Consider the following 27,820-nt stretch of genomic DNA (forward strand, 5'->3'; position numbering starts at 1 on the left):
GTACCCATCCAATGCCCCCACTTCCCTTGGTACCTTCCAACTGGACACAAACTCATCCCTAAAATATGCAGATGGCAGCCTTGGTAACCATGGAGACAGGGCAGGTGGCACGGAGAGGCAGAGGCAGCGAGAGCAACAGATAGGAAGAGACAAGGAGTGATTCAGGCAGGGACCTTCAAGCGAGACAGAGTAAGGAGATGTAAAGAGAGCACCGTGTAACAAGGGTTCAGTCATTTCTCTGCCCCTTTCCTCTCTCGTATAGAGAGAGACACTGCTTAAAATATCGGGGGAAAGGAATCTGAGAATGCCCCTTGCGCTAGAAATGCCCTGGGAGGGCCACCTTCCTCATTCCTAAAGGACCCATGGGAACTGAGATCCAAGTGTCTCTGTGGTGTGTGATGTTGAGAGAGGAGCAGCGGGGGGGGGGGGGGCACATTACTGTCTGATTCCAGGGTATGCTCTCCCTGATATTTAAACTATGGGAAGGGAGCCACATCTCCTGCCTCTCTCTCTGATCTGTGTGGACGCCGCTGCAGATCCCAACCGCCTCCCTACACCCCTCTGCACAGTGTGCCATATGCCGTGTGTGGCAGTCAGGTCTGGCATACTGGATATCATGGAGATCTGCTCAAGCTCTACGAAGAATCAGAATCGGGATGGTTCCTGAATGGGTCGCCGGCGAGTCCCCTAAGGAGCGTTTAGGTTTGTTGGGGCTGGGGGAGGTGGGTTAAGAAACGGAAGTCAAGATTGGAAGCACTAGGTTTTTGGTTTTTTTTTTTTTTTGGTTTATGTGTGTGCGCATGGGGGTGGGGAGCGGCTTGGTGCCGGACGCCCCCACCCGCAGAGACTGGGCTATAAATAGCACAGCAGAGCTCCGCCCCCACCCCCCCTCTTCTCTCCTCCGGAGCCGGCGCTGTGCCCGGGGCGCACCGGGAGGAGGGACCAGGATCCAGCGCTGGGGCGCAGATACTGACACCAAGGGAATCCGGGTGCCCCCCCACGCCATGTGGGCCCCCAGGTACCCGGCTCCTCCACCCCGGAGGCCCCCATGGCCCCAGCCTCAATCCTGGCCAGTCAAAGATTATGCGGACATTCAGGTATCTATTTGGGGGTACAGCCTGGGAGGGGGAAGAACGAGGAGCAACGGGGAACACAGAAGGGGCAAAAGAATCCCTAATTCTTCCTCCACCCCTTTAGGTCCCAAATGCAAGCTGCTTCCTTCCCCCCACTCAATTTTTGGGGATGTGGCAATCTAAAAGAGGTTAGGAATAGAAATATGTGTATGACTGTACGGGTGCATGTGTGTGGGTGGGTGGCGTTCAGTATCCTAGAGAGGGGGATTCCAAGTGTGGATAAGAAAAGGGGGGATGTTGGAAAGGTCTGATAAGCCGTGGGGTGCGAATGGGGGGTGCGAATATCTCTGCGCGTGCATGTACGTATTTGCATGAGCCTTCAGTGCGGATGCACCCTTCCCACCTCCTCTGGCATGCACTGGGCGGGGAGGGGGGGTTGGCTCAAAGGCAGGAGTCAAGAGGAAGGACTGTGCATTGGAGACCCCCCCCTCCCGTCATACACCAGGCATCTTCATCGGTGCCTCAGTTTCCCTGCTGAGCCTGTCAATAAGCTCTCTCTCCCTCTCTCTCTCCTCTTTTTCACAGGGATAGGCTTTACCACCAAGACCTCAGGCCTCTCCCAACCACCACCCCCACACTCCTAGCCATCTTCGTCAGGTCCCATTCCCGGCTCCATCCATCGGTGCTTTCGCCCGAGCCGTAGCTATGCTGCACACCGAGGGCCACGCTCTTCTTCGGGCGGTGGGTCAGGGTAAGCTGCGCTTGGCCCGTTTGCTTCTGGAGGGAGGAGCCTACGTGAATGAGGGTGATGCCCAAGGGGAGACTGCGCTAATGGCGGCCTGCAGGGCCCGCTACGACGACCCCCAGAACAAGGCGCGTATGGTACGCTACCTCCTGGAGCAAGGCGCGGACCCCAACATCGCAGACCGTTTAGGACGCACCGCGCTCATGCACGCTTGCGCCGGGGGTGGGGGAGCCGCAGTGGCCTCTCTGCTCCTGGCCCACGGCGCAGACCCCTCAGTCCGAGATCACGCTGGCGCTTCGGCGCTGGTCCACGCCCTGGACCGCGGGGACCGCGAGACCCTTGCCACGCTGCTGGACGCCTGCAAGGCCAAGGGCACGGAGGTCATCATCATAACCACGGATACCTCGCCCTCGGGCACCAAGAAGACCAGGCAGTATCTCAACTCCCCACCGTCCCCGGGGGTAGAGGACCCTGCACCGGCTCCTCCTAGTCCAGGGGTCTGCACGTCGCCTTCGGAAGTCCAACTGCAGACTGCAGGAGGAGGACGGGGGTTGTTGTCCCCTCGCGCCCAGGAAGAAGAGGAGAAAAGAGACATATTTGAATTCCCTCTCCCTAAGCCCCCTGATGACCCTTCCCCTTCCGAGCCTCTCCCCAAGCCGCCTCGACACCCTCCAAAGCCACTCAAAAGGCTCAACTCCGAGCCCTGGGGCCTTGTGGCTCCTCCTCAGCCGGTCCCTCCCGCCGAAGGGAGACCGGGGATGGAGCGCCTGGCCGCGGAATTTAACGGCCTGACCCTGACCGGCAGACCGCGTCTTTCTCGGCGTCACAGCACCGAAGGCCCGGAGGACCCGCCTCCGTGGGCGGAGAAAGTGACGGGCGGGGGTCCCCTCTCGCGCCGAAACACAGCGCCCGAGACTCAGGAGTCTGGTCTGCCTTCCGGGCTACGGCAAAAACTGAGCCGCATGGAGCCGGTGGAGCTCGATAGCCCGGGACATTTTTGCCCTGACTCGCCCGAGTCCAGCCGCTTGTCCCTGGAGCGCCGGCGATACAGCGCCTCTCCGCTGACCCTCCCTCCCGCGGGCTCAATCTCTTCCCCACGCCAGTCCCAAGAAAGCCTGCCCGGGGCTGTGTCCCCGCTGAGCGGACGGAGGCGGAGTCCCGGGCTGCTGGAGCGGAGGGGCTCCGGGACCTTGCTCCTGGACCACATCTCGCAAACGCGACCCGGTTTCTTGCCTCCTCTCAACGTCAGCCCCCACCCTCCCATCCCCGACATTCGCCCCCAAGCCGGAGGTCGGGCACCCTCACTGCCCGCCCCTCCTGGGGCGCCAGGGTCTCCCAGGACCAAGCGCAAGTTGGTGAGACGCCACTCCATGCAGACTGAGCAGATTCGCCTGCTAGGGGGTTTCCAGAGTCTAGGCGGGCCAGGGGAACCGGGGCGCTGAGAGAAGTCAGAGAGGCACCGAGGAGGGGGAAGGGCCAGGACCCCGATGGCAGGAGAACCAGCTGATACCTCTGACACGGGATCTCTTGCATGTGCTCACGGCACTGTGCACGCACACATGGGTAAGCATGTGTCCACAAGCACAGTACACTTACTAGCGAGGAGGGATACATACTGTGTTTACTGGGCGTATAGACCCACGCATTCGTGCCCTGGTCATTTCACCACACGCACACGGGATCACTTGGGTACCCAGAGGCACAGCACACCAACAAACAAGAGGACCACTTGTGCTAGGGTCCCAGGCTCCCTGGCCTTTGTTCGGAAGCAGCAGGGAGCCCCCACTTGAGGCTGGTCTCCTGGATCTTTTTGCTCTCCTGAAAAAGCAATCCCTTGCTTTCTATGTATGCCCGGAGACGTGGCCTATCATACTCTCGCATACTCTACTTTCTCTTCACGAGTATCTCCCCCACGTTCTGCAGGTCTTGCTTCTCCATGCCTGGCTCCTTGCTCACACCCGGCTTCCATCCGCTTTTCAGGATGTCTTCTTCTCTTTTCTGAGGCTTCAGCAGCAGCTCCCGGTCTCGGTTCTGTTGCTGCCTCTCATGCCCTCAACTTCCGGCTTTTTCTTCCCACCTGCACCCCCCACCCACCCAACACACACCGCTAGGGACCGTCTTGTTGACCCCAGGGGGTGGGTCATGGGCTCTAAGTTGCTCTTCTGTGTGTCTGAGCTTATGAACACCCCTACAGGTAGAAGTGGGGAGGAAGCCCGAGTCAGTCCCCTTACCACTTGACATGTCAAATAAATGTGTTCCGAAGTCTCTGTTGAGTCTCTGCTGCCTGAAGGGGTGGGCTGGGGGTAAAGAGGAGAGGGAGGGGGCGCGTGATGCTAACTTACCATTACAGCCACCCCGGGAGGGTCTCCAAAGGTTACAGGAGCCCGACTGGCCGATTGTGGTTGTAGGTTTTCAGGCACGTGATAGGCCTTCCCTGCAGTCTCCCCATCATGCCTGGCCTTTAATGATTTAAGATTCTTCCAGAAACATGCCCCCCTTCTCCATAAGCAGATACAACTTGCTATTTTTGACATTTTTTGTTTTGCTCTTGTTTTTTGTTGTTGTTGTTTTGTTTTTTGTTTTTTTATAAACACAGGGTTTAATTTCATTTCCCCAGGTGTGCCTCATCCATTTTCTTTTCTCCTCCGTGTTTAATCTCTGAGCCACCCTAGAAGAGAGGGCAGGGCTGGTAAGCCCACCCAAGATGAAGTAAGGAGCGAGAGTCAATCAACAAAAGCGTGTTATAGTGTGTGTGCATGGGCGTCTGTGTGGGGAAAACAGAACTCAGCCTGAGGAGTTCTATGAACAAAGTGACCCTTTCCCACACATGTCCTGAATTTCTCAGTTTGATAGGTTTCTGCATGTATTCTAGCTCTTTCTTTCTGTACAGTGATAAACACATTCTACTTTCTCTCGATCCCTTAGTAAATAGCTGAAATCTGAAAACCACCCCTAAATGTAGCATAGAGAAAAGATGAAAACCTTTGGATCAGACCACTTATGTCCGAATCCCCCTTATCATCCAGCTCTTTGATTTGGAGCAGTGTGTCTAGCCTTCCTGAGCATCACTCTCCTTGTTTGTGAAATAAAAGTCTGGTTCGTGCTTGCAGTTATTAGGTAGGACAGTGCACTAAAGTATACTACATAGCATGCTCTCATTAAAGCCGGCTTCGTACTCCGTTTTAGCTTCACCACCAATTGTATATGAACTTAGAGACTAGTCACACGACCCCTCTGAACCAGACAAGTGATCTCTAAGAATCCTCTCCGGCTACAAGTCTACCCAGCCTTGCATCCAGGCCTATTTTCTCCTTCAAGCCCCGCCTCAGAGGTCTGTCCGGGTTTCTAGCGTTTACCACAGGATTCCCAAAGATGCTCCGAGGCTCTGCCTCTCAGACTGTGTCGCCTTTTCTCTTCGCCATTGGCTGCCGCAGCCTCCGCCTTCCTCCATCATTTGCCTAAGGCGGCGCAGGGGCCCGCCCCTTCCCTCCCTCTCCACCAGTGATTGGCGTGGCCTCTGCCTCGTCCCCGCCCGCTCTTGACGGACAGCTGGGTCCCGGCACCGCCCTCAGTCCCTCGGCTCCTGCACACCCGGGGTAGCTGGGACCGTTAGCTCGCCGGGCTGGCCAGCTGCGGGGCCCAGCTCTGCCGTCGGCCGGGATGGAGACGATGCGAGCGCAGCGGCTGCAGCCCGGCGTAGGTGCCGGCGGGAGAGGCACTCTGCGAGCGCTGCGGCCGGGGGTGACCGGGGCCCCGCCGAGCGCCGCCACACCCCCCGCGGGCCCGCCGCCCGCCCCGCCGCCCCCCGCCCCGCCCCCGCCGCCGCTGCTGCTGGCGGGGGCCCCCGGGCTGCCCCTGCCCCCCGGCGCCTCGGGGAGCCCGGCCGTGCTGCGCGAGGCCGTGGAGGCGGTGGTGAGGAGCTTCGCCAAGCACACGCAGGGCTACGGCCGAGGTGAGTGAGTGTGGGGGGGGGCTGGCCTCCTGCGGCAGGGGGCTGCCTCCCGCTGTCCTCCCGGTGGCTCGGCTTGGCGTCCAGCCCTCGCATGCATTTCCTTTTGGGGAGTTTCCTTCTGGACACAGACACAGACAGACACAGGCGCTTGCGCGCGCGCAGACACACACACACACACACACACACACACACACACACACGGGGCGGGGGGGGGGGGAAGAGTTATTCATGTATTATCCAGAGACTCCTTTTTTTTTTTTTTCAGATGCAATCCTCTTTTCTTTTCAACTTTTTCTCTGTCGGCCGCAGAGCTCCTGTAGGCTTCAGGTTTTAACGTCCTTCTTTTCTCTCTTTGAGAACCGGCCCCTATTGTGTGGAGTCCTGGACATTGCTCCTACCTACCCTTCTTTCCTCTCTGATTTCAGCAATTCCTGTCCTCTGGCTCCTTAACCCTGACTTTGTAATTCTTCACGTACCTCTCCACCCCGCCCTACCCCCACCATGAAATTTCCGTCCCGACTTCACATCTGCTGGAGAATTAGGGAGTGCTTTCAGAAGTCACTCACAATAGTCGTTTCTTTGAATCTGGACCCACAACCATTGAGGCCGAGCCAGCTTCCTGTGACTTGGTCCCTCACTTCAGTGTCTTTCAGTTGGGAACCTCACAACTCGGGCCTCTGGCTGGCTCTGCGTTCCTGGCCCCTGCCCAGGAACGGAGGATAAATCGCAGGCCTTGGCTCTCTCAATGCTAAATTCTGTGGAAACGAGCCAGGCAGCAACCCTATTTTGCTTAGAAATCTCCAGCTTAAAGATGCCTAATTTCTGGGAAGAGGGATGTGAGGATTTTCTTTGTTGTTTTTGTTTAGGCGATGTTAACCAATTTCCTGTCAGAATTCTGGTTCCAAATTCAGAGGTTAAGCGACCAATGAACACACAGTGAAGGGTGTGTGAGCCAGACTTGAAGTCTGGAATCTCAGACACATCACTTCTGTTTGCTTGATCAGGTCCTCCTTGGTCTGAAAGCAACTGTATCCTTTCTATTTTAATAGGAGAAAAGTTGCACATCGTTCTCTTCCTCCTCCTCCTCCTCCTCCTCCTCCTCCTCCTCCTCCTCCTCCTCCTCACTTCTTCCTCTAGCTCCCAACTGCTGGCCCTCCCTTCCCTCCCCCTCTCCTTCCCTCTTTCCTTCCTTCTTGAGGAAGCGGGACTGAAAACAGCATGAACAGGCTTTGGAGACCTGTCACTTGCCAGCTCTGTCTTTAGGGGGGGACTCATAACTTCACTGAGCAACAGTTTCTTCAAGAGTTGTGCTATGGATTAATAAAGATTCTGATAATTAAGATAATTTAAGGCAACATAATTGGGCACTTAAAATGATTGTTGGCTCAGATTTCCTGGTTAGCTCTTCCTTAAGAACATGTTTCCTTTTCCCCTACTCTTAAATATTTGTAGAACCAAAGGCTTCAGTGAAACCAGATGTGCAGATCCCCTTCTGCTGCATGTCTGATTGTTCATTGACTGTTAATTTCCCTGCACTCTAACCAGTTTGGATTCCAACCATGGCTGGGACTCTGTGTGGCGCTGGGCATACAAGTGGCCATGTTTCAGAAACTCGTGACCAACCTAGCTACTTCCCAGATGGGTTCCTAGGTCTGACGAGGCTGTATGACCGAACTGCCGTCAGCTACATCCTCCTGCCTCAGGCCTTTTACGTCAATTCCAAGGGAAACACTTGGCCTTGGGGTGTCACCCTAATCCTGAAGAGTTCCTCTTGGAAATGTCCAGGTGTTGGATGAACATTATAGAGAAATGTAGCCTCTTTCCTTGCCTGTGTTCCTCTGCCCTGAAGAGCCTCTGGCTGGGTGTCTAGAAAGGACGAGGGAACAAAGGGTTCTCACTGACAAAGAGCAGTCTGTCAGGCTTCAGACTCTGTGGTGAGGCTCTCCTTCAGTCTCCCCACCTCCCACCATACTCTTACTGTTCCCGAGTCTCTGGTTTCCAGTCTGGGTGTCCAGCTAGCGCTGTAGGAGAATCTGGCGCTCTGCTGATTTGGCTCACAGTCCTTCACCACATGGAACCGCTTATTCTGCTTCAGTTAATGGGCAAAGCTTCCACTGGCGTGTGCCCAGATGCCCTTGTGACTGATGGCATGATAGCCAGGGGGTGCTCGACTGGCCCGAGTATAAGTTACTTTGGTCTCTGTCCAGATCAGCCTTTCATCGGGCAACACCTTACACACCATCTTCAGTTCACATCCTTCGCCGTCTTCCTGTGACTCGAAGCTCGCTACTTCCTGACTTTTTAGATCGACCTCCACCAGTGTTGGATCCCAGCAGGCACGCACGCACGCACGCACATGCACACACACTTCCCTCTTTTGTTACTTCCCTACTCCCCATTCCCCTACCCATTCCTGCTCAAAAGTCACACACACTGTTGTGCTGGCTATTTTGTTTTGTTTTGGTTTTTCAAGGCAGGGTTTCTCTGTGTAACAGCCCTAGCTGTCCTGGAACACCCTTTGTAGACCAGGCTGGCCTTGAACTCACAGAGATCCACCTGCCTCTGCCTCCCGAGTGCTGGGATTAAAGGTGTGCGCCACCTCCGCCCAGCTTGGTTTGGTTTTTGAGAGAAGGTCTTGGTATATAGCCCAGGTTGGCATGGAACTCATTGTGTAGTTCAGGCTTTCCAATTCGTGGTGACCCCCCTGCCTCAGCTTCCCAACTGCTGGGACTACAGGCATGTGCCCTCATGCTTGGCTTGCTGTTGGATCTCAGATCACCTCACAGTGTATAGAATTTGGATTGGGGCCCTGGCCCTGTCATACAGTGGCCATGTGATCTCGGCGATATGGCTTCCTCTCTTTATGCCTTACCTGTTCCAGTTATCCATTTGACAATATTTACTGTTCGCCAGATGCAGTGGTGAACAAGGCACATATTTAGTCTCTATCTTGATAGAGCTCAGTCTGCTTTAGAGCGCGTGTGAGGATTAATGGTGCAATAAAGCAAGATAGTACAATAGAAAGAGGGCTTGTCTTGCAGCCAAATGAATTATTATTTCTTAATCCTGGTTCTGTTACTTCCGGTCTGTTCCTTAAATTGTAGACTTTTTGCAAAATGAGTATTATAGTCCTTGTCTTGATTTAAATTTGTGTGTGTGTGTGTGTGTGTGTGTCTGTGTCTGTGTCTGTGTGTGTGTATGGGTGTTTTGCCTGCATGCATGTCTATGCTCCATGTTCATGCCTAGTGCCCACAAAGACCAGAACAGGGTATTGGATCCCCAGGGACTGGAGTTACAGATGGTTTTGAGCCACTATGTGGGTGCTGGGAATTGAACTTGGGTCCTCTGGAAGAGTAGTAATTGCTTTAAACCAATAAGCCATCTCTGCAACCCAAGAATAAATGAATTTCATGTGATATTTTCTGCTTAGCTACTTTGTCATCAGAATCAGATTCTTTTTCTAAAAATGTCAATGGAGCTAAAATGGTATGAGCATTTACAATTTTCGGAAATAATGGATCCGCACCCCTGTGAATTTCTTGTGGCTATCATAACAAAGCATCACAAATTGTGCTGCTTGAAACAACAGAAATGGAGTGGCTGTGGTGGTGCACATCTGTCATCTTACCTGGGAGATGGAGGCAGAAGCAACAATGAAATTCATGGCCATCCTTGGCTACATGGGGAGTTTGAAGCCAGCCTGGGATATACGAACCCTTGTTTCAAAAAACTAAAACGAAATAGTGTCTTCTTTTACAGTTCTGCAGGCCAGACGTCAGCACCAGTATCACTGGGTCAAACGGGTGTTAGCAGGATCCCGCCAGAAAGTCTAGTCTCCCTTGGCTTCTCCAGCTTCTGCTGGCAGCGGCATTCCTGGACCTGATGATGACCACATCGCTTGGTGTCTGCCTCCATGCCTTCTCCTCTCCTGTGTTTTGCCAACTCTGAGTGCCCTCACAGTTTCATTGTTTTGGGGGGGGGGGAATGGCTCTTACCTGTGTAGTTCTAGCTGGCCTGGAACTCATAATGCAGATCAGGCTAGCCTTGAACTCATAGCGATCCACTCGCCTCTGTCTCCTGGTGCCACCAGTATAATCTTTGATGATTTCCCTGAGTCAGATTCCTTAAACACACCTGCAAAGTCCTTGTCCCGTGAGGTGACATCCGCAGCTTCCAGGGACTAAATAAACACATCTTGACGGGATGCACTTTTTAGCCTTCCTACGGCCCTGCCAAAGTCACTGCTGCTTCACAGTGCCGCCCTTCCAAAACTTCCGTGCGCCGTGGGCTCGTCCCGGTCTTCTAAAGACTGGGAAGGAAATCTTAGGTAAGAGACTGTTGAACAGCTCCCCTCTTTTCCATAGTACGTTCGATGAGCCTCGCCAGCGTATCCTTACAAACCGGTATGAACAGGGGAACATCTTACCTTTCAATGTCATTACCTGTTTATTGTCCTCTAACTCCTTCATCCTCACCAGGGTTGTCTTTTTTCTTACCTCTGTGTTTGTTTTGTTTTGTGAGGAATGCGCTCATGTAGTCCTGCCTGGCCTCAGACTTGCAGCCTCCTCGGGGCCGGGATTACAGATGTATGCTTCCTCCCCTGGCCCTGTAGTTATTCTTTTACTATTACTGTTGCTGTTCCTGTATCACTCCCCTCATCCTCCGCAGTGCTTGGGAATTAAACCCAGAGCTGGAGCTTTGTGCACGTGAGGCCAGTACTCTGCTGCTGAACTACATCCTAGATTTATTCCCTTTTTTTAGATCTATTTTATGAGGTAGGTGTGGTGTGGTGTGTGTTTGTGTGTGTGTGTGTGTGTGTGTGTGTGTGTGTGTGTGTGTATGTGTGTGTGTCTACATGAAGGTGTATGCATACCCCAGTTCACAAGGAGGCCAGAGGTGGAACTGGATCCCTCAGAGCTGAAGCTGCAGGTGTTTGGTAGACACCTGGCTTGATCTGTGGGTGCTGGGATCCGAACTTCAGTCCTCTGGATTGCTCAACAAGTACTCTTAACTGCTGAGCTCTCTTCCCAGCCCCGCTTTTTAGTCTCATGATTTCAAGTGTTCTTTAGTTTCATGGTTTCCTGGGGGAGCTGAGGGAAGGGGGAGACTGGAGCTGGGCCTTGCACCCAGGCTTCGAGGATGCTAAGCACATATTCTTAACAACTGAGATACAATTCTAGCCCCGATGTGTTAGTTTAGTGACTTTATCGGTGTGGGTATGGTTTGTCACTGACACTTCATTTAGACAGTCATCTGGTGTTTAATTTCCTGCTGGTAAAACCCTGAGCACCCCTCTGTGTCCTCACATCACAGTGTAAGGATTTAACAGCCTTCACTGTTTGAACTTTGCTCGACCCGGGATTTCCAGTAACTTCACAGAGCATGGCATCTATCAAACATATATTCTGTTCAGCACCTCTTCACATATCCTACAGAAACCATTATGTCCCGATTCCTCACCGAGAATCTGAATCCAAAAACGAACAAACCTATTGTGCGGTGGTGCCACATGCCTGGAGTCCCAGCACTCGGGAGGCAGAGAGGCAGGGGGTCTCTGAGTTTGAGGCCAGCCTGGTCTACAGAGCCAGTTCCAGGACAGCCAGGGCTACACAGAGAAACCCTGTCTGGAAACAAACAAACAAACAAAACAACCAACTAACCACCACCACCACCACCACCACCACCACCACCACCACCACCACCACCACCACCACCAAAAAAACCCAAAAAACCTATGGGCTCCTCACTTATAATGTACAAACTCACACAAAGCACACATATAGAATTTTCTGTACGTTTCAGGGGACTTGGGAGCCCTTTAGAAGCTCTGACCTGGGTTGGATCTCGGGCTGGGTTTCCCAGCTGGAAAGGACAGTGGCTTTAGGATATACAGATTCATGCTGCAACTCTGCAGGCCTTGAGCCCTGGAGGACGTCATTTGCCCTTCCTCAAGCCTGGCTGAGCCCCTCAGGCTCGTCTCCCCCACTCACAGCATTACTCTGGGCATTTCCAAGCGTAGGACATAATGAATTGCTTTAAAACAAAACAAACAAACAAACAAACAACCCCCCCACACACACTCTCTCATTTCACACTCGGTGTTTGTGGAATTAGCTCCTCATTTGACTTTGAATAATCATTTAAAAAACTAAGCCTGTGCTGGATGGCAGTGCTCAGTTTAACTAGAGCGGGCGGAACATGGGTTTTGAGCAGGCCCTTCCCCCGGGCGGCCTCCCCTTCCCTTTCACCCTGTCCTCCCTGTTGTTAGGGGAGCTGTCACTTGTCTCGAAGAAGGGACAACGGAGACTGAAAAGATCTCAGGGGAAGGAACAAAGAGAGCGGAGCTCTCTGGGCAGGAGTGACTTGAAGAGCCTCGCCGACCAACGATGGGAAAGAAGCCTTTCCTTCTGCCCAAGAGTGAACACTTTAGCAAGTCAGTTACATGTAGGAGACGAGGAAAGGCCTTCCGCTGCTTTCCCTGCTGGCTGCCATGGGGAGGTCTTTGCTTTAGTTTGCCGAGCAGGCAAGGGCTGACTTACTGGCCACTTGGCTTTGATCATCTTGCTGGCCAAGGTTGTGCGCTGTTCTTTCCCTCCTTGAAGACTAAGTTTTGCTTGCTGAAAAGGTTGGGCCAGACTCCTCTTCAGAAGCGGAACTGGCCCACAGCTCTGGCCCTGCCCTCGCTAGTCCATCACCACCGTGTTGGCGCACAGGCCACGGCTCCTGTCGCCGTCTCAGTCAATGACTGAGCACAAACAGGGATGTTAATGCAGGCACATGGGATGAGAGATGGAATTCCTTTGACCTAAAGATTTCTTGGCTTGGCCAAACCTTTCTTGGAACTACATTGCCGCCTGAGCAATCCAACTCCAACCCAACTAAGTCTCTCTCCTTCCACACGTCAGACCTTCCTTGTCCTACTTCTCCGATAAATCTCTCGCATGGTTTTTTTTGTTGTTGTTGTTTGTTTTTTGTTTATTTGTTTGGGTTTTGTCAAGACAGGGTTTCTCTGTGTAACAGTCCTGGCTGTCCTGGAACTCACTCTGTAGCCCAGGCTGGCCTTAAACTCAGAGATCCGCCTGCCTCTGCCTCTTGAGTGCTGGGATTAAAGGCGTACGCCACCACTGCCCAGCTAGCTATCTCTTGCATGTTTATCTCATCTAAGTATCGTCTTGACAGACCCAAACTAACAGTTTGAAAAAACGGATGCGTTTTTGTGTTTTCAGGAGTGGGAGGGTGGCCATGCTGTAAGGTGCTACAAGGCGTGTGTGATGATTTATGGGGCTTCAGTAAAAGCCATTTGACGTGTCTGGAGACCAAGTGATCCACTCCACCGCTGAACTGACCAGATCCCCCCTTCCTATATACAATCCATTGCTTTGAATCTTGCCCTAGACAAGGCCCTGCTCAGTCTCTTCACTGCCGTCTTTTGCATCTGCATCCTGCATTTCACATCCCTTCGTCTTCCTGCAGCCACAGTGGTTTCCTATTCCACGTGTTTGCTGTGCTCCGTCCTCGCTCACAGCCTTCATACCCACTGTCCTGTATACGGAGTACTGTCCTCTCATCCTTTGCCTAAGGAGTCTCTGCGCATACTTCAGTCTGTCATCACCCCCTCAAGGTGGCTTTTTTGATCTTCTTAACTCTAGGGGAGAGCTGGGTGTGGTGGCTCCCACCTTTGATCCCAGCACAGAGAGACAGAGGCAGGTGTGTCTGTGAATCTGAGGACAGCCAGGAATCTACAGTGAGACTCTGTCTCAAAAAACAAAACCAGTCAACCAACCAAGCCACCCCTCAACACTAGTCAGAAGCGCCTAAAAACAGCAGTTCTCCCTGGCTCTTGCTCTCTAGGACTTACCAGAGTTGCAGTTGGCTCAAAGCCTGGCTGACCTTTCCCCTTCTTTACAATGTTGCCCAAAAGAAAAGGAGCCGTTATCTCAGCCCAGGGTCTAGTTCACAGTCGATCGCAGAGCCGACACTTGGTAATATGTTTGTGGAGTGACCCAGCCCATCCATCGAGGGATGGGAGGGAGTGCTCTAGAATACGGTGTCGTGTCTGGAGCTTGATGTTTCCCTGCTTACAACTGATAACTTCGCTGCTCCTGTTTAGTAAATGCTTCGAAGTCACACGGTTTCTGAGCTGGAGATAATGGACTTTATGACTCATAGCACAGCAAAGAGCATCAGGCACTGTAGGTGCCTCAGTCTTCTGCTTCCTAAGTCCGAAGCAGAAGGCTCAGCTGGGTTTCATCGTGAGAGCAACACTGAGCTCCAGAACCTTCTCTTTTATGATAAGCACTAAGCAAGCTTGTTCTTCTTATTTATTTATTTTGTCATCATCATCATCAGTTTTGTGAGACAAGGTCTCCCTCAGTAGCCCAGGCTCGCCTGGAACTTACTTTGTCTGATGTCTCCCAGGCTGGCCTCGATCTTGAGGTAGTCCTGCCGCCTCAGCCTTGTGGATGCTGGGACAGAGGTGTGAGCCCCTCTGCGGGCAGCAAGCTTGCTCTTTCTCGTGGGAATCATTGCAGCGCTCTTCCTGCAAACACAGTCCTGCGAAGTGACCCATGGAAAAAGTAGGCAGGGCTTTGCAGGGTTGCCACACACCCAGTAGGAGTGGAGGAGCAGAAGAGACCCACAGGGAGTATTGCCCAATAAAAGGTCCCCCAACAAACCATTTATACCCAGGCAGAGCCCCCGAAGAGCATCCACACCCTCTATTCTCTCTCACAATATACACATGCATTCTAGACCAGAAAGGAACTTATCATTGCTTTATTCACATGAAGCAGAAGTTGGAGCCTTATTTCCTTGAATGGCAGGGTTGTCTAAAGTTTTCAGAACACTGTGGGGGGTGGGTTGGTTGGCTATGCCTGTGGTTCCAGAATTTAGGAGACTGAAACAGAAATGTCTCCAGCTGTGGGCCAGCTTGGGTTACACAGTAAGACTGTTTCTCAAAAACCAAGTGGCTGGAGAGATGGCTCAGCAGATCCGGGTTTGGTTCCCAGATCCCACATGGTGGCTCTCAGCCATCCGAAGTTCCAGCTCCAGGGGATCTGACGCATGCTTCTGACCTCCGTGGCTCCCTCCCACATGTGCTCAGGCATACATCCAGGCAAAAGCACTCACATACATACAGGAAAATCAATAATCTAAAATTCTACTGCTCTAAATACGCCATTTTTTTCTCAAACAACTTTTAAATGAAACATTGTAACACAATACAATCCAAAAATACACGAACTTTATAATTACATGCTGGGGAATAATGGGAAAATATTAAGTCTTTGTTTTCCGTAATTAAACGATTATGTTCCCATAAGATCCGAAAACTTTGCGTTAGAGGCACTGCAGTTGATGATGTACGAGGGTCTCCAGGCCGAGCAGGAGGGTTTCAGCCACCTTAGTGGCAGCATGAGGCACCAAGGCTGCAGTGTTGTGAAGACACTCCGCCACCACACTGTCAGAGACACCTGGGCTCATGTCATATTTGATTTGGATTAATTTTCAGTTAGAGCACATTCAGAAGCCTTTTGCTCTTCTGTCTTCCACGGTCCCGTTTCTTTACCTGACCCCATATATAAGGTCACGGGAAGTTAGGGGCTGGAGGACTCGGGAGGAGGGGAAGCCCAGCTTTGGCGTGCCGATCTGTCGGTCTGCGTTTACTAATTTAAGTGTTTTAAGTGATGACCAGGAGCGAGGACTTGGTCCAGGCACCTACAACCCAGCAGTACCTGGAGCTGCTTTCTAGGCTGAGCTGCCTGCTTCTCCTCTTGCAGTGAACGTGGTGGAGGCTCTTCAGGAATTCTGGCAGATGAAGCAGTCCCGGGGCGCCGACCTGAAGAACGGGGCTCTGGTGGTGTACGAGATGGTCCCTTCCAACAGTCCTCCGTATGTCTGCTACGTCACTCTGCCCGGGGGCAGTTGTTTTGGGAGTTTCCAGGTAAGAGTTACAAGGCAGCAGCGTAAGGAAAAGCGTGTTCGTGCTAATAAGGACTTTATTACTGTGGCCATTAATCTCTGCCTGAAGTCACATAGTTGAGTCACCAAACTCCGGGCAAATCCTCCTGGCAAGCACCAGAGGCTCAGGAGGTCACCGAGGTGCCTCATCCGCACGCACGCTTTCTTTCATCCTGCAAAAACCCATCTCAAATTGGATTGTGCCCTCTCTTACTGTATCAGACCCGGCACCTAACCTTTGCATTAATCTGGCTTCCACTGCACTCCAACTTCCTGTCATTTCTTCTTTTTTAAATGTGTATGGGTGCTTTGCCAGCTTGTATGTCTGTGTGTCACATGTGTGGAGTGCCCCCGTAGCCTGGAACTGGAATCCCAGATGGTTGTGAGCTGCCGTGTGGGTGCTGGGAATCAAACCTTGAGTCCTCTGGAAGAGCAAGCAGCCAGTGTTCCCAACCACTGACCCCATCTCTCCAGCTCTGATTTTATTTTTTAAAATAATTTATTTATTCTTATTTTATGTGCATTGGTGTTTTGCCTGCATGTGTGGCTGTGTGAGGGTGTCAGGTCCACTGGAACGGGAGTTACAGACAGTTGTGAGCTGTCATGTGGGTGCTGGGAACTGAACCCAGGTCCTCTGGAAGAGCAGCTGGTGCTCTTAACCACTGGGCCATCTCTAGCCCCTGATTTTTTTTTTTAATTAAATGTATATGGTGTCTGTGTGGGGAATGTGTGAGTGCTGGTGCCACTGAAGCCAGAAGATGATGGTGGATCCCCTGGGGCTGGTGTTACAGGTGCCTGGAAACCTTGTGATGTGGGTACTGAGAACTGAACTCAGGTCCTCTGGAAAGAGCAAGAAGTGCTCTTAACTAATAAGCCATTTTTCCCCAGTCCCTCTTCCTCCTTCTCCTCCTCCTTTTTTTTTTTTTTTTTTTTTTTTGGTTTTTCGAGACAGGGTTTCTCTGCGTAGCTTTGCGCCTTTCCTGGAGCTCACTTGGTAGCCCAGCCTGGCCTCGAACTCACAGGAATCGCCTGCCTCTGCCTCCCGAGAGCTGGGATTAAAGGCGTGCGCCACCACCGCCCGGCCTCCTTTTTTTTTTTAAAGACAGGCTTTCATATAGCCCAGCCTGGCCTCAAACTGAGTAGCTAAGGATGATCATGCTGAACTTCTGATCCTCCTGCCTCCGTCTCCCAAGTGCTGGGACTATCTATATATGCAGTGCTTGGGGGCTGACCCCGGGCCTCCTACATGCTAGGCAAACACTACAGATGAGTGCCACCCCAGCCCCCAGGGGATACTGTTTTGAAATTTTTCCTGTTGCTAACATTCTGTACAGATATGAAGCGCTGGCCATGATGGAAAGAATAACTACTTTCATAGGACAGTAAGAAGTTACAGGGCTAAAAAGAGTCCAGCCATTAAGGAACACTGGCTGCTCTTTCAGAGGACCGGGTTCAGATCCCAGCACTCACCACGGTAACCTCAGCTCCAGGGACCTGACACCCTCTAATGGCCTGTGCAGGCACTCACACCCATCTCTCTCTCTCTCTCTCTCTCTCTCTCTCTCTCTCTCTCACACACACACACACACACACACACACACACACACACACACACACGTGTGCGCACGTGTAAAAGTAAAAAAACAAATTGTAAAAACTTAAAGAAATTATTGTCGATTGATATGAATATAATCATCAAGAATTGACTCCGCACCCACATTTCAGACAGGAAGGCAGCCTTCCAAAATGTCAGCTTAAGAGTCTGCATAGGCATTTAAAGACTCTAACCAAGAGACACCTTTGGTTGGTTTTGATGCGGTTGTGTCCCCTTCAGATAAGGTAGGGACCCTTGCTGTTGCCATAGCCCCTTGGGTTTCCCCATTGTCCCGGCCAGCCGGCCAGCGGGGTCTTCAACGGAGACCCTGGAAGGGGGAATGGCGTACGAAAGGGACAAGAGACACGAAGAACTGACAGCAAGACAGTATTCTGATCAAGCTGCAAATTTCATTTTTCTCAGGCAGGTTTTATAGCAAGCGGAGCAGGAAGCTTTCTTCGGGAAAAGATCAGGGGACTGTCGGGTTGCTTTGCAGGCTGCCCAACCAAGCAACCCAACCGCAAAACATTCTTGCTAATGGTCAGTGTAGCAGAAAGATAAGGACATTTTCTAATAACTCGGGACTTGTCCAGGCATGTTACAAGTTTCTGGTAAGTGGCTCAATATTGGAGAACAGACACTTAACTCAGGCAGGCGATATGGCATGGCTCTTAAAATTGTCCCCAGCACCCCATCATATAACGTACATCGTTACTGATTATCTCTTCAAGGGTTCTGGAGGGTCCAAGGTCCCCCCCCCCCCCCCCCCCCCCCCCCCGGCTCTGTATATATGTGTATGTGTGCGCATACACATAGGATTGAACCCAGGGAGGGCCTTGCAAACTGTCTTCTTTCTTATTTGGTATTGAAAATCTGCCACCTGCTGGGTGGTGGTGGGCATGCCTTTAATCCCAGCACGGGGGGGGGGGGGGGGGGGGGGGGGTGGTGGGGGGGTGGGGGGGTGGGGGGGTGGTAGATCTCTGTGAGTTCGAGGCCAGCCTGGTCAACAGAGTGAGTTCCAGGACAGCCAGAACTGCTTCACAGAGAAACCCAGTCTCAAAAAAACCAAACAAAAACATGGCACCCACTCAGACCCGAGCACATGGACAATCACCTGTTGCATTTTGAACAAGAACCACTGTATCGCTCAGTTCTTGCCTCAAACAGGAAGCCCTGAGGAAACTTTGTTTACTTAGTTTGTTTTTCTGGACAGGGTTTCTCTGTAGTCCTAGCTGTCCTTGAACTCACAATGTAGAACAGGCCGGCCTGGAACCCATGGAGATCTGCCTGCTTCTGCCTTGGAGTGCTGATTAAAGGCGTCACCACGTCTGGCTTGGAAACCTTGTTTTAAACCACATGACTAAGCTTTTTGACTCAGCACTTGAGCCATTTCAGATAAATAAATATAAGCCCGGGAAGACGAGTGTTTACATTTGGTCTTCCATTTTCATGTGTGTGGTGTGCAGGCAGTGTGTGCAGGTACACTTTTGTGTGTGCATGCGGACTCCCGTGTTGATGTGGGCAAACATCAACACTCTTCCACCTTACTCACTGACGCAGTCTCTCAGTCAGACCCAGAGTTGCCAACATGGCTGGTCTCGCTAGCCAGCTTCCTTTAGGGATCCATCCCATCTCTGGTGTTCCGAGACTGGAATTTCAGACAGGCATTATGTGGGTTCCGGAATCTGGGGTCTGACTTCTGGCTTTCACACTTTAACCACTGAGCCCTCTCAGCCCCCAGGATTCTTTACTAAAGAATACTATGGCTCCTTCTTCTCACCTCGTCACAATCTGAGGGGCAGTTTGAATTTTACGATGTTCACAAAGGAACCGTTATTGTACTTGGTTACTCTCTGAACTGAAATGATCTCTTCTTGGCCTCTTCAGCTCATTGTTTTACATCCACCTTGGCAGGTGAAACTCTCCCGGTGGCTTTCTTCACAGCCGGCTTTTCAGAAGCAGCGTTATAGGATAAGGCAGTTAACGGGAACTGAAGGAACGGGAAGTGTTAGTGTGAATGTATCAAGCTCCATATGCCGTCTCGGGGGGGAACTGTCCACGGAGGGAAGTTAGGAGGAGTTAAGGGTGATAGGCAAGGGACGAGCATCTCCCACTCTCCTTTTAAAAGCTGGAACATCAAACCAGTGTGGTACAGCAATGTCTTTAACCCCAGCACTGGGGAGCCATGGGGATCTCTGGGTGTTCAAGGCCAGCCTGGTCTCCATAGTGAACTCCAGAACAGCCAGGGCTACAGAGACCTTGTCTCAAAAAGCAAAAAGCCACACACCACTCCTCCTAATCATGAATGGCAGTGGGTCCAGAGGCTTCTTCAGTGCCCGACAAAAAGACTGCTTATACCAGAGCGGTATGATGGCGAGGGATCTGAAGCTGGGATGGGCCAAGCCTTCTGAAAATCAGATTTGCCGTGATGCCCATGTTGGCTACAATTTAAAACAAGCTGCTGTTTCCCCTGCTTTCCTCCATCAGCCTTCCTTCCCTCAGCTACCCATCTTCCTGCATCTACTGGGGGCCGGGGGGTGGGGGTGGGGGACAGACGGACGGACGGACAGACGGACGGACATCTTCAGACTTAGACCCTGTGGAGGTAGCTCCTGTGGCCTGCCTGTTTACAGCTGAGACTGAAGAGCAAGAATCCCAGATGGATGCTTCTGATGGGACATGACGTGTTTTCATCTTGGGTTATCTAGCATGCAGACATCCTTGCCTCAGGAGCTGGCCAGGAGCTGGCTTTTGAGTAATTAGTTCTGTTGACAGTTTAAATAGAGGCGTTTTTCGTGTCTTATGGTTATCCGCTGACTTCAGCAGCCCTTCCCGCTCTGCCTTCAGTTTGCTGTGAGCTAGTCATCTCCAGTTCTTTAATGACTTCAGGATGTTGAGTCAAAGTTATGTTTTCAAACACCCCAGCCATTTCACAGTAAAGCTTCGGAAAGTGTGATGAGCGCAACTGATTCATCTACGGTGTCCAAATGCCTTCCTCCTCAGTGGCATGCTTCCTGCTGTTCCTCCTCCCTCGGAGATGCTCAGTACATACTCTCCCTCTTTCTCCCCTGCCTAGTTTTGCCCCACAAAGGCTGAGGCCCGGCGAAGTGCTGCGAAGATTGCACTAATGAACTCCGTGTTTAACGAACATCCATCCCGAAGAATTACTGATGAGTTCATTGAGAAGAGCGTCTCAGAGGCCCTGGCATCTTTCAATGTAAATAACTTGGAAATGGGAGGAGGGAGAGTGTGTGTGTGGGATCCAGGGAACCCATGTGTTTTTGTTCTTTTCTGTCTGCATTTCTCTTCTGTTTATTCCATCAATGTTTCTGTGTGTCCTATGCTCCATATCTGTCTTTAATTCTATATCTGTGTTTTTACGTTTAATGATTTGTCTCTTTGTGTTTCTTTTATATCTAGATACTTTTAATTCAAGATGTGTGGAATTCAAAAAATTTTATGATAGTCATAGTGATACATACATACCTTAAGTCCAGTATTCAGCAGGCAGGCAGATCTATGTGAGTTCCAGGATAGCCAGGGCCAGAGGGAGAACCTATCCCAAACAAACAAAAACAATACTAAAACCTTGATCACGTCTGTATGCATGCCATGGTGCATATGTAGAGGTCAGAGGACAACTTCTGGGAGGCCATTCTGGTTCTCTCTTTCTGCCATGAAGGATCCAGTGTCAAACTCAGGTTTCCAGGCTTGGAGGAAATATCTTTACCTGCTGAGCCATCTCACTGGTCCCAATTTATGGAATTTTGGAGCTATTAAAATAATGAAATAATTTCATGCTTGACTTTTACTTCTAAGTTTGGTTTAAAATTTCAGTTCCTGTTCCTTAAAAATAGGTAGCTCTGCAGCATGGGCTGGGGAGAGGTGCCCTCCTCCCCCAGTCAACACCTGAAGCAGGTGGGAGAGCTGGCCCTGCCCCTCATTAGCTACAGCACTCAGGAGAGTGGCCCCACACCTCACCTGGGCAACACAGCAGAGCTGGCCCTGAAGGTGTGGGTGTGGGAGATCCAACCCTGAGGACTTGAAAGCCAGAGAACTGGCCCTGCCCCTTGCTCATTGCTGCAGGGGGTGAACTAGCCAGAGCAACTCTGGAAAGTTCACCCTGGTGGCAAAGACAGGGGAGAGCTGGCTGGCTGACCAACCCTGCAGCTACCCAGGCCCAGAACCAGGGTTTTGTGTTGACCCACGCCAACATCCATCCCATCTGTGATCGGCTGGATATGGGGGCGAGAGGGGGGAGGATGTCAGTCCAGTGGACCCAGGGCTGCAGGATCTTTACAACACAGGGCAGCAATGGGATGTCCAGGACGAGTCCCAGTGAGGGCCCAGTGTTGATGGTGCAGTAGAGACCGGGGCCTCCAACCAGACCAGTGATTCTTTTCGATAAACGCTTGCATGTAAAAATATATGGATAAAGGGGTTTACTTCATGACTCACTGTGTCACACCGCAGCTTCCATGACAAGATTTTCCTTCTTCCTTTCTTTCCCTGTTTTTTCTCTTAAATTTTCTCTCATTTTATTTTGGGGTGGGGAGGGAGATGGGTAGGATTGGGAAGCATGATATGTGAAAGACACAAAGAATTTAAAAAAGGTGTGGGGGGGGAGCTTTGTGAGTGGAGATAGATCTAGAACTTGATGGCCATTCACTGTACCCAATCACAGAGCTGAGTTTCCTGAGAGACGGAGAAAGGAAGAGGCCCAAAGCCCATCTCTGGCCTCCACACTAGCGTGCACACAGAATATCTCTTAACTATTTATTTTTATTTCAATGTAGCAACTGAGAAATTTAAAATCAAATGTGGGAGCTGGAAAAACAGCTCAGCAGTTAAGAGCACTTGCTTTCTCAGAGGACCCAGGTCCGGTTCCTGTGTCAGGAGAGCCACCCGGAACTCCAGTTCTAGTGGATCTGCTACCTTCTTCTGGCCTCTGTTGGCATTTGCACACATGACACACACATTTAAAAAAATCTTTTAAAAAGTAAATACGGGGCTGGAGAGAGAATGCAGCGCTGAAGAGCACTGGTTGCTCTTCCAGAGACCTGGGTTCGATTCTTAGCACCCACATGGCAGCTCACAGCTGTCTGTAACTCCAGTTCCAGGGGAACTGATGCCTTCATGCCAATGCACATAAAATAAAGTTAAATTATTTTTTTTAAAAAAGTAAATACATGGCTCATGAAGGGCTGAATGATGGGTTAGCATATAAAGCATTTGCCTCGCAAGCAGGAGGTCCTTAGTTTGATCCCCAAAGCCCATTTAAAATGCTAGTGTGGTGGCTCATGTGTGTAGTCCAGAGCTGCGTATCCCTGGGGCTCCTTTGCCAGCCAGTCTGGCATAATTGGTGAGCCAACAACCCTCCGTCTCAAAGGAGGTGGTCAGTGTTCCTGAGGAATAACACTTGAAGCAATCTACTGGCCTCCAGATGAGTACACACACACACACACACACACACACACACACACACACACACACACACACACACACACGTGTGCACTGGTGCACACACTCGTAAACGTGCACAAACATGTTACTAATTTCTATTGGATAATGCTGGTCAAAATGATCCTTCTGATTGGAAACCTACTTGTCTTTTTCTTTCTTGTTACCAGGGTAACAGAGAGGAAGCAGACAACCCGAATACAGGGATTGGCGCGTTCCGATTCATGTTGGAGTCTAATAAGGGCAAGTCAATGCTGGAGTTCCAGGTACTGTCCCCCACGTCCCTGGCTCTAGTCACACAGGCCAGCCCGACGCACCAGCTAGTTACCTCTACCTCATTATTCTGAAAAAAGGTGGAGAGAAGGTGGTTAGATCATCAAAGTACAGTTACCTTTCTACCCCCAAGTTACACCAGAGTTGATTATACGTGTTAGATGCTTCCACAGATACGTTTTGTAAAAAGTTCCCCATTTGATTTTGATGCGGTCTAACTTAAAATCATTATCCTGGTTGTATTAGCCAGGATTCTCTGGAGAAACAGAACAGATAGATCACACACAATCTATTAGAATGGCTTGTAGGCTGTGGTCTGATTTTCCAACAAAGGCTGTCTCTAGGAATCCAGTAGTTGTTCAGTCCTCCAGGCTGGATGTCTTAGCTGGTCTTCAGTCTACACCAGAATCCCAAAGAAGTGGGCTGTAATACCTACCAGTGATGGAATGGACTTGCTGTGAAAGCAAGTTTCCGTCTTCCATGTCCTTTATATGGGCTGCCACAAGTGTGGTCCAGATTGGAGGGAGGGGTGTGTGTGTGTGTCTTCCCACTTCAAATGATTCAATCAAGAAAAGAACCTCACAGTGTACCCAGCAGCTTGGGGCTTAGTTAATCCCAGGTGTTATCAAGTCAACAACCAAAATTAGCCATTACACTGGTATTTCCTATCTTCTTCCCTCAGGAGCTAATGACAGTTTTTCAGCTGCTGCACTGGAATGGCAGCCTTAAGGCCATGAGGGAAAGACAGTGCTCTCGACAGGTAAGAGTCGGCTGAGGGAAAAGGGCAGAAGAGCTTGGGCTGTGTGGACCGGCTACCAGGCTGTAACTACTGAAGGCCTTATTTCAGAATCCTCTTTGCTCTTGTATTCTTTTGGTTTTGTAGTTTTTCGAGACAGGGTTTCTCTGGTAGCCTGGGCTATCCTGGAACCCACTCTGTAGACCAGGCTAGCCTTGAACTCAGAGATCCACCTGCCTCAGCTTCCTGCAGTGCCAGCCTGTTCTTGTATTCTTGCTCTGTGCATGTCACTGGGGTCCCCTCACCTCCTTACCCACTATAGCCCCCTTACGGAGCCCTCTGGCTGACCTGGGCTTGGCAGCCCCCGCCTCTAATCCCAGCACTTAGGAGGCCGTTCCATGCAGCTAGTGCTACATAGTGAGACCCTGTCTCGAAATGAAACAGACTACCCCCCCTTGACCTCTCTGTTCCCTAGCTGCCATGACATGACTAGTCTGCTCCCTCCCTCATGATGAGCTGTTAACTCTGAAACTGTCACACTCAGGGCGTCTTTCTCACTGAGAAGCAGGAAGGACCAAGTCTAGCACACTAACGTAATTTTGCCAAGTTATGGGCATTTCCACAGACCCTTGAGCACATGTTCATGGTGACTTGAGACAGTGTGCTGAGGTTTTCCCACATTCAGGAGATTTTGTTGTTTTTAAAAGATGACCACATTTCCCACCTCAGTCGAACACCCACACGCTGCTGGGGCACTGGAAGGGGTTGCCTGCCCCTGAGCTCTGAGCCCTGGCTGCTCTGGACTCCATTGTCTGTGCACATATTCACCTCCCCCCACTTCTGAGTTACTCACTCTTATAACACAGGGGCAAACAAATCTTTGTAGGTCACGAGCTAACTTCAGTTCAGACATCAAGGCTAAGTTCCATTGCGGTCACTGTGCTATATATGGTGTGACATGCGCCTGTCTGTTGGGGTCACTGTGCTGTATGGTATGTATGACTGACTCATCTTTACCATTGGGGTCCCTGTGCTCTATGTTTTTACCTTCTCAGTGATTTTTGCATTCCTCTCCCTGACCAGGAGGTGTTGGCTCATTATTCACACCGGGCCCTGGATGATGATATTCGCCACCAAATGGCTTTGGACTGGGTGAGCCGGGAGCAGAGTGTGCCGGGGGCACTGTCTAGGGAGTTGGCCTCCACTGAACGGGAGCTGGATGAAGCCCGGCTGGCGGGCAAGGAGCTGCGCTTCCACAAGGAGAAGAAAGACATTCTCATGCTGGCTGCGGGGCAGCTGGGCAATATGCACTCCTCCAGCTGCTGAGCGTCTGCTGCCCTCTATCGCCACGCCCTCCAGCCCTTTTTTGTATGTCTCCTTTCTAAGGCGTAGGATGATTTCTGTATATACTTTCTCAATTTTATACTTTAAAATATAGAGAGATATATATGTATAAATTCTATACCTGGATTCCTATTTGCTGAGATCCCTTTTCTAACTTCCAGTTGGGGATGTAGTTACCTTTGCAGTATCACTGTTTCATTTTAGAGCTGTGTTGGCTTTTAAACCTTCAGATTAAGGATGTAATTCATTTCAGTAGTACAGTACAATTTACTAAGCGTTCATGTCTCTCTTTCTTAAAATAGCGGTCAGCTCGTCAGGCGGTGGTGGCGCACACCTTTAATGGCAGCACTCGGGAGGCAGAGGCAGGTGGTTCTGAGTTTGAGGCTAGCCTGGGCTACAGAGCAAGTTCTAGGACAGACAGAGCTGGTACAACAGAGAAACCCAGTCTCAAAAAGCCAAAAACTAAAACAAAACAAAGCAGTCAGGTGGGATGACTCATAGCTATAACAGTCTCTGCACTCAGAAGTCTGAGACAGTGTTGCTGTGAATATGAGGCCGGCCTGGACGACACAGTCAGTTGCAGGTCAACATGGGCTACAGTGTCTCAGATGTTCTCAAAGCCCTCCTCTCCTACATATAAAACAGCAGCTGGAATAAGGAGTATGTGCCCCACTTCATCCATGGCCCTGCTTTCTCTAGACTGAACCAGGGTGGGTGTGGAGCCTTTGGCTTGAGGTGGGCCTTCTGATACTCCTTTCCTGCTTACTCTCCTCCTTCCTCGCCTCCAAAGGCTCCTTTGTTTAGGGGCTTCCCTACCTTGTCCAGAAGGAACAGGAGATCGGGCTTCTTTTTGGCCGGCCTGGAGCTCACTCTGTAGACTAGGAGAGCTTCATAATAGCGGCAGGTATCCCTGCTGAGAGCACAGGCACGGGTCACCATGCCTGGCCTGGTTTTTATTTTGAAGTCTCTCCCGAGAAACTGCCCAAGAACAAGAGAATTATAAATCCAATCCACGCGGAGGGTGGGGGGCAGCAGTGAACTGCTCCTGGGCTTCCCGATACCCTTCCAGCAGTTGAGATTTCCAGATGTAAGAAGACGGTGGGGGTCAGCAGACCTTTCCCCGCCATTCCCTGCTCACCATACTTAGTAAGCTACACACACTTCCCCCTTTCATCTTGTCTGTGCAGCCCAAGCAGGCCTCAAACTCTCCTTGTAGCCTAGAATGACCCCCAAGTCCTGAGCCTGCTGCATCCACCTCCCATGTGCCGGGATTACAATGGAACAGCACCTCAGCTGCCTTAGCCCCTCCTTCAGGGACTGGAAGAAGCATTTTGCTCTTTAGAAACTGTATCTGTTCTGCTGAGTGAGAACCATGTTCCTCTCGGGCCCACTGAGTTGTGCTGTTGACTCTTAAGTGTTACACCTTAGCTTCTCACTTCCTGTGTCTTCCTTCTTTTCCTCCACACGGACTGTGAGAACAGGAGTTGATGACACTTGGATGAGAACGTGGGTCTTCCTAAGTGGGACCGTGGAAGAGAGCAAGAGAGGGAAGAGAACTAGGTACTTGTGTGTGAGGAGAAACGACCAGGACGATAGGCAGCGTGCTGGACTCCTGGACAATGTTATGCAGTAAGCTCTAGTTCCCCGTGTTGCTGTGACCTCTGCTATCCTGTATTAGTGTTCAGTGCGCTTTCTGTCACTGTACTGCTACTGCAGTTTGACTTCCCACTTAACAGTCGCAGTTGGCTTTTAGATTAGGAACTAGGCCTGACCTAGTGATGCAGGTCTGCCATCCCAGGTACTCTGGAGACTCAGGCAAGAAGGTCAGAAATTTAAGGTCGGTCCCAGGTAGAGTGAGTTCAGAGACAACCTGGGTAACTTAGCAAGACTGTCTCAAAAACAGGACGTGGAAACAGGGCTGGGAATACAGCTTAGTGGTAGGGTTTGACTGGCAGGTGAGGGCCCAATTCAATCTCCACTGCAGAAAGGGTGGTGGTTGGGGGGAGCGGGAGGAGTAGATTAGACCAGTTAGCTCACTTGGGAGAAGCACCGTGAAAAGCAGCTTTCTTGCTTTTGAAATCATCTTTGTGACAAGGACACATGGGATCAGGTAGCGAGTCCTGTTACAACAGTGTCAGTGCTTAGAAAAGGGTCCCTTGATTCTCCCAACCCTGCCTCTTTATTTCAGAAGGCACACTGGTTTGGAATAGAGGCTCCCACATTGCATGGTAGGTGTATCTGTTTTAAACTGGTATATATAACCCAGAAGCGACGAGCCATCCCATTTCTCCTGGGCTCCTTTCTTTGTGTAAGATGTATTAAGGGGTATGAGCTTTGGGAAGAATTGTCCTTGTACCTCCTGGATTCATTGTCTTTCTCAAAAACTCATGACTCCAAAGAACATGAGAAAAATTGTTCTGTCCACTTTTGATGTTGAAGATTTTAGTTATCTTTTTGGTACTTTCTATGTATTTTATATGTAAAATTTTACACAATTAAAAATGGGTTGTCTAGTAAGCCAGAATGACTTTTTTCCCCCGTGATAGGACCACATGCAGTTCCAACCTGCTGTGTATCTGAAGCTAGCCTTGAATGTTGACTACTTCATCCCCTACCTCCACTTCCCAAATAACGAGATCAGGGCCATGCACCACTCAGCCTGAGGGTTGTTTTTTCCTGTCTG

General features: G+C 50.9%; 2 protein-coding genes across 4 annotated transcripts; both read left to right on the forward strand.

Moving 5' to 3' along the window:
* The first annotated feature begins 109 nt into the window (after positions 1-109).
* Positions 110-4,926, forward strand: Ankrd34a (ankyrin repeat domain 34A). Of its 2 annotated transcripts, XM_076574609.1 has the most exons (3): positions 110-1,097; positions 1,198-1,261; positions 1,659-4,926. In XM_076574609.1, exon 3 carries the CDS (start codon positions 1,779-1,781, stop codon positions 3,258-3,260), a length of 1,482 nt encoding a protein of 493 aa, XP_076430724.1. In that variant the 5' UTR covers positions 110-1,097; positions 1,198-1,261; positions 1,659-1,778; the 3' UTR covers positions 3,261-4,926. The 2 variants fall into 2 exon arrangements, with proteins under 2 accessions (XP_076430724.1, XP_076430726.1); XM_076574611.1 differs by lacking the exon at positions 1,198-1,261 and having other exon boundaries at positions 913-1,097; positions 1,659-4,909.
* A 458-nt stretch (positions 4,927-5,384) lies between these two features.
* Lix1l (limb and CNS expressed 1 like) lies at positions 5,385-27,654 on the forward strand. 2 transcript variants are annotated; one of them, XM_042279550.2, is made up of 6 exons: positions 5,389-5,770; positions 15,550-15,713; positions 20,401-20,541; positions 22,955-23,050; positions 23,740-23,817; positions 24,877-27,654. In XM_042279550.2, exons 1-6 carry the CDS (start codon positions 5,479-5,481, stop codon positions 25,117-25,119), a joined length of 1,014 nt encoding a protein of 337 aa, XP_042135484.2. In that variant the 5' UTR covers positions 5,389-5,478; the 3' UTR covers positions 25,120-27,654. The 2 variants fall into 2 exon arrangements, with proteins under 2 accessions (XP_076430727.1, XP_042135484.2); XM_076574612.1 differs by lacking the exon at positions 20,401-20,541 and having other exon boundaries at positions 5,385-5,770.
* The last annotated feature ends 166 nt before the right edge of the window (positions 27,655-27,820 follow it).

Source organism: Peromyscus maniculatus, chromosome 6 (assembly GCF_049852395.1).
Source record: "Peromyscus maniculatus bairdii isolate BWxNUB_F1_BW_parent chromosome 6, HU_Pman_BW_mat_3.1, whole genome shotgun sequence".
NCBI lineage: Eukaryota > Metazoa > Chordata > Mammalia > Rodentia > Cricetidae > Peromyscus > Peromyscus maniculatus.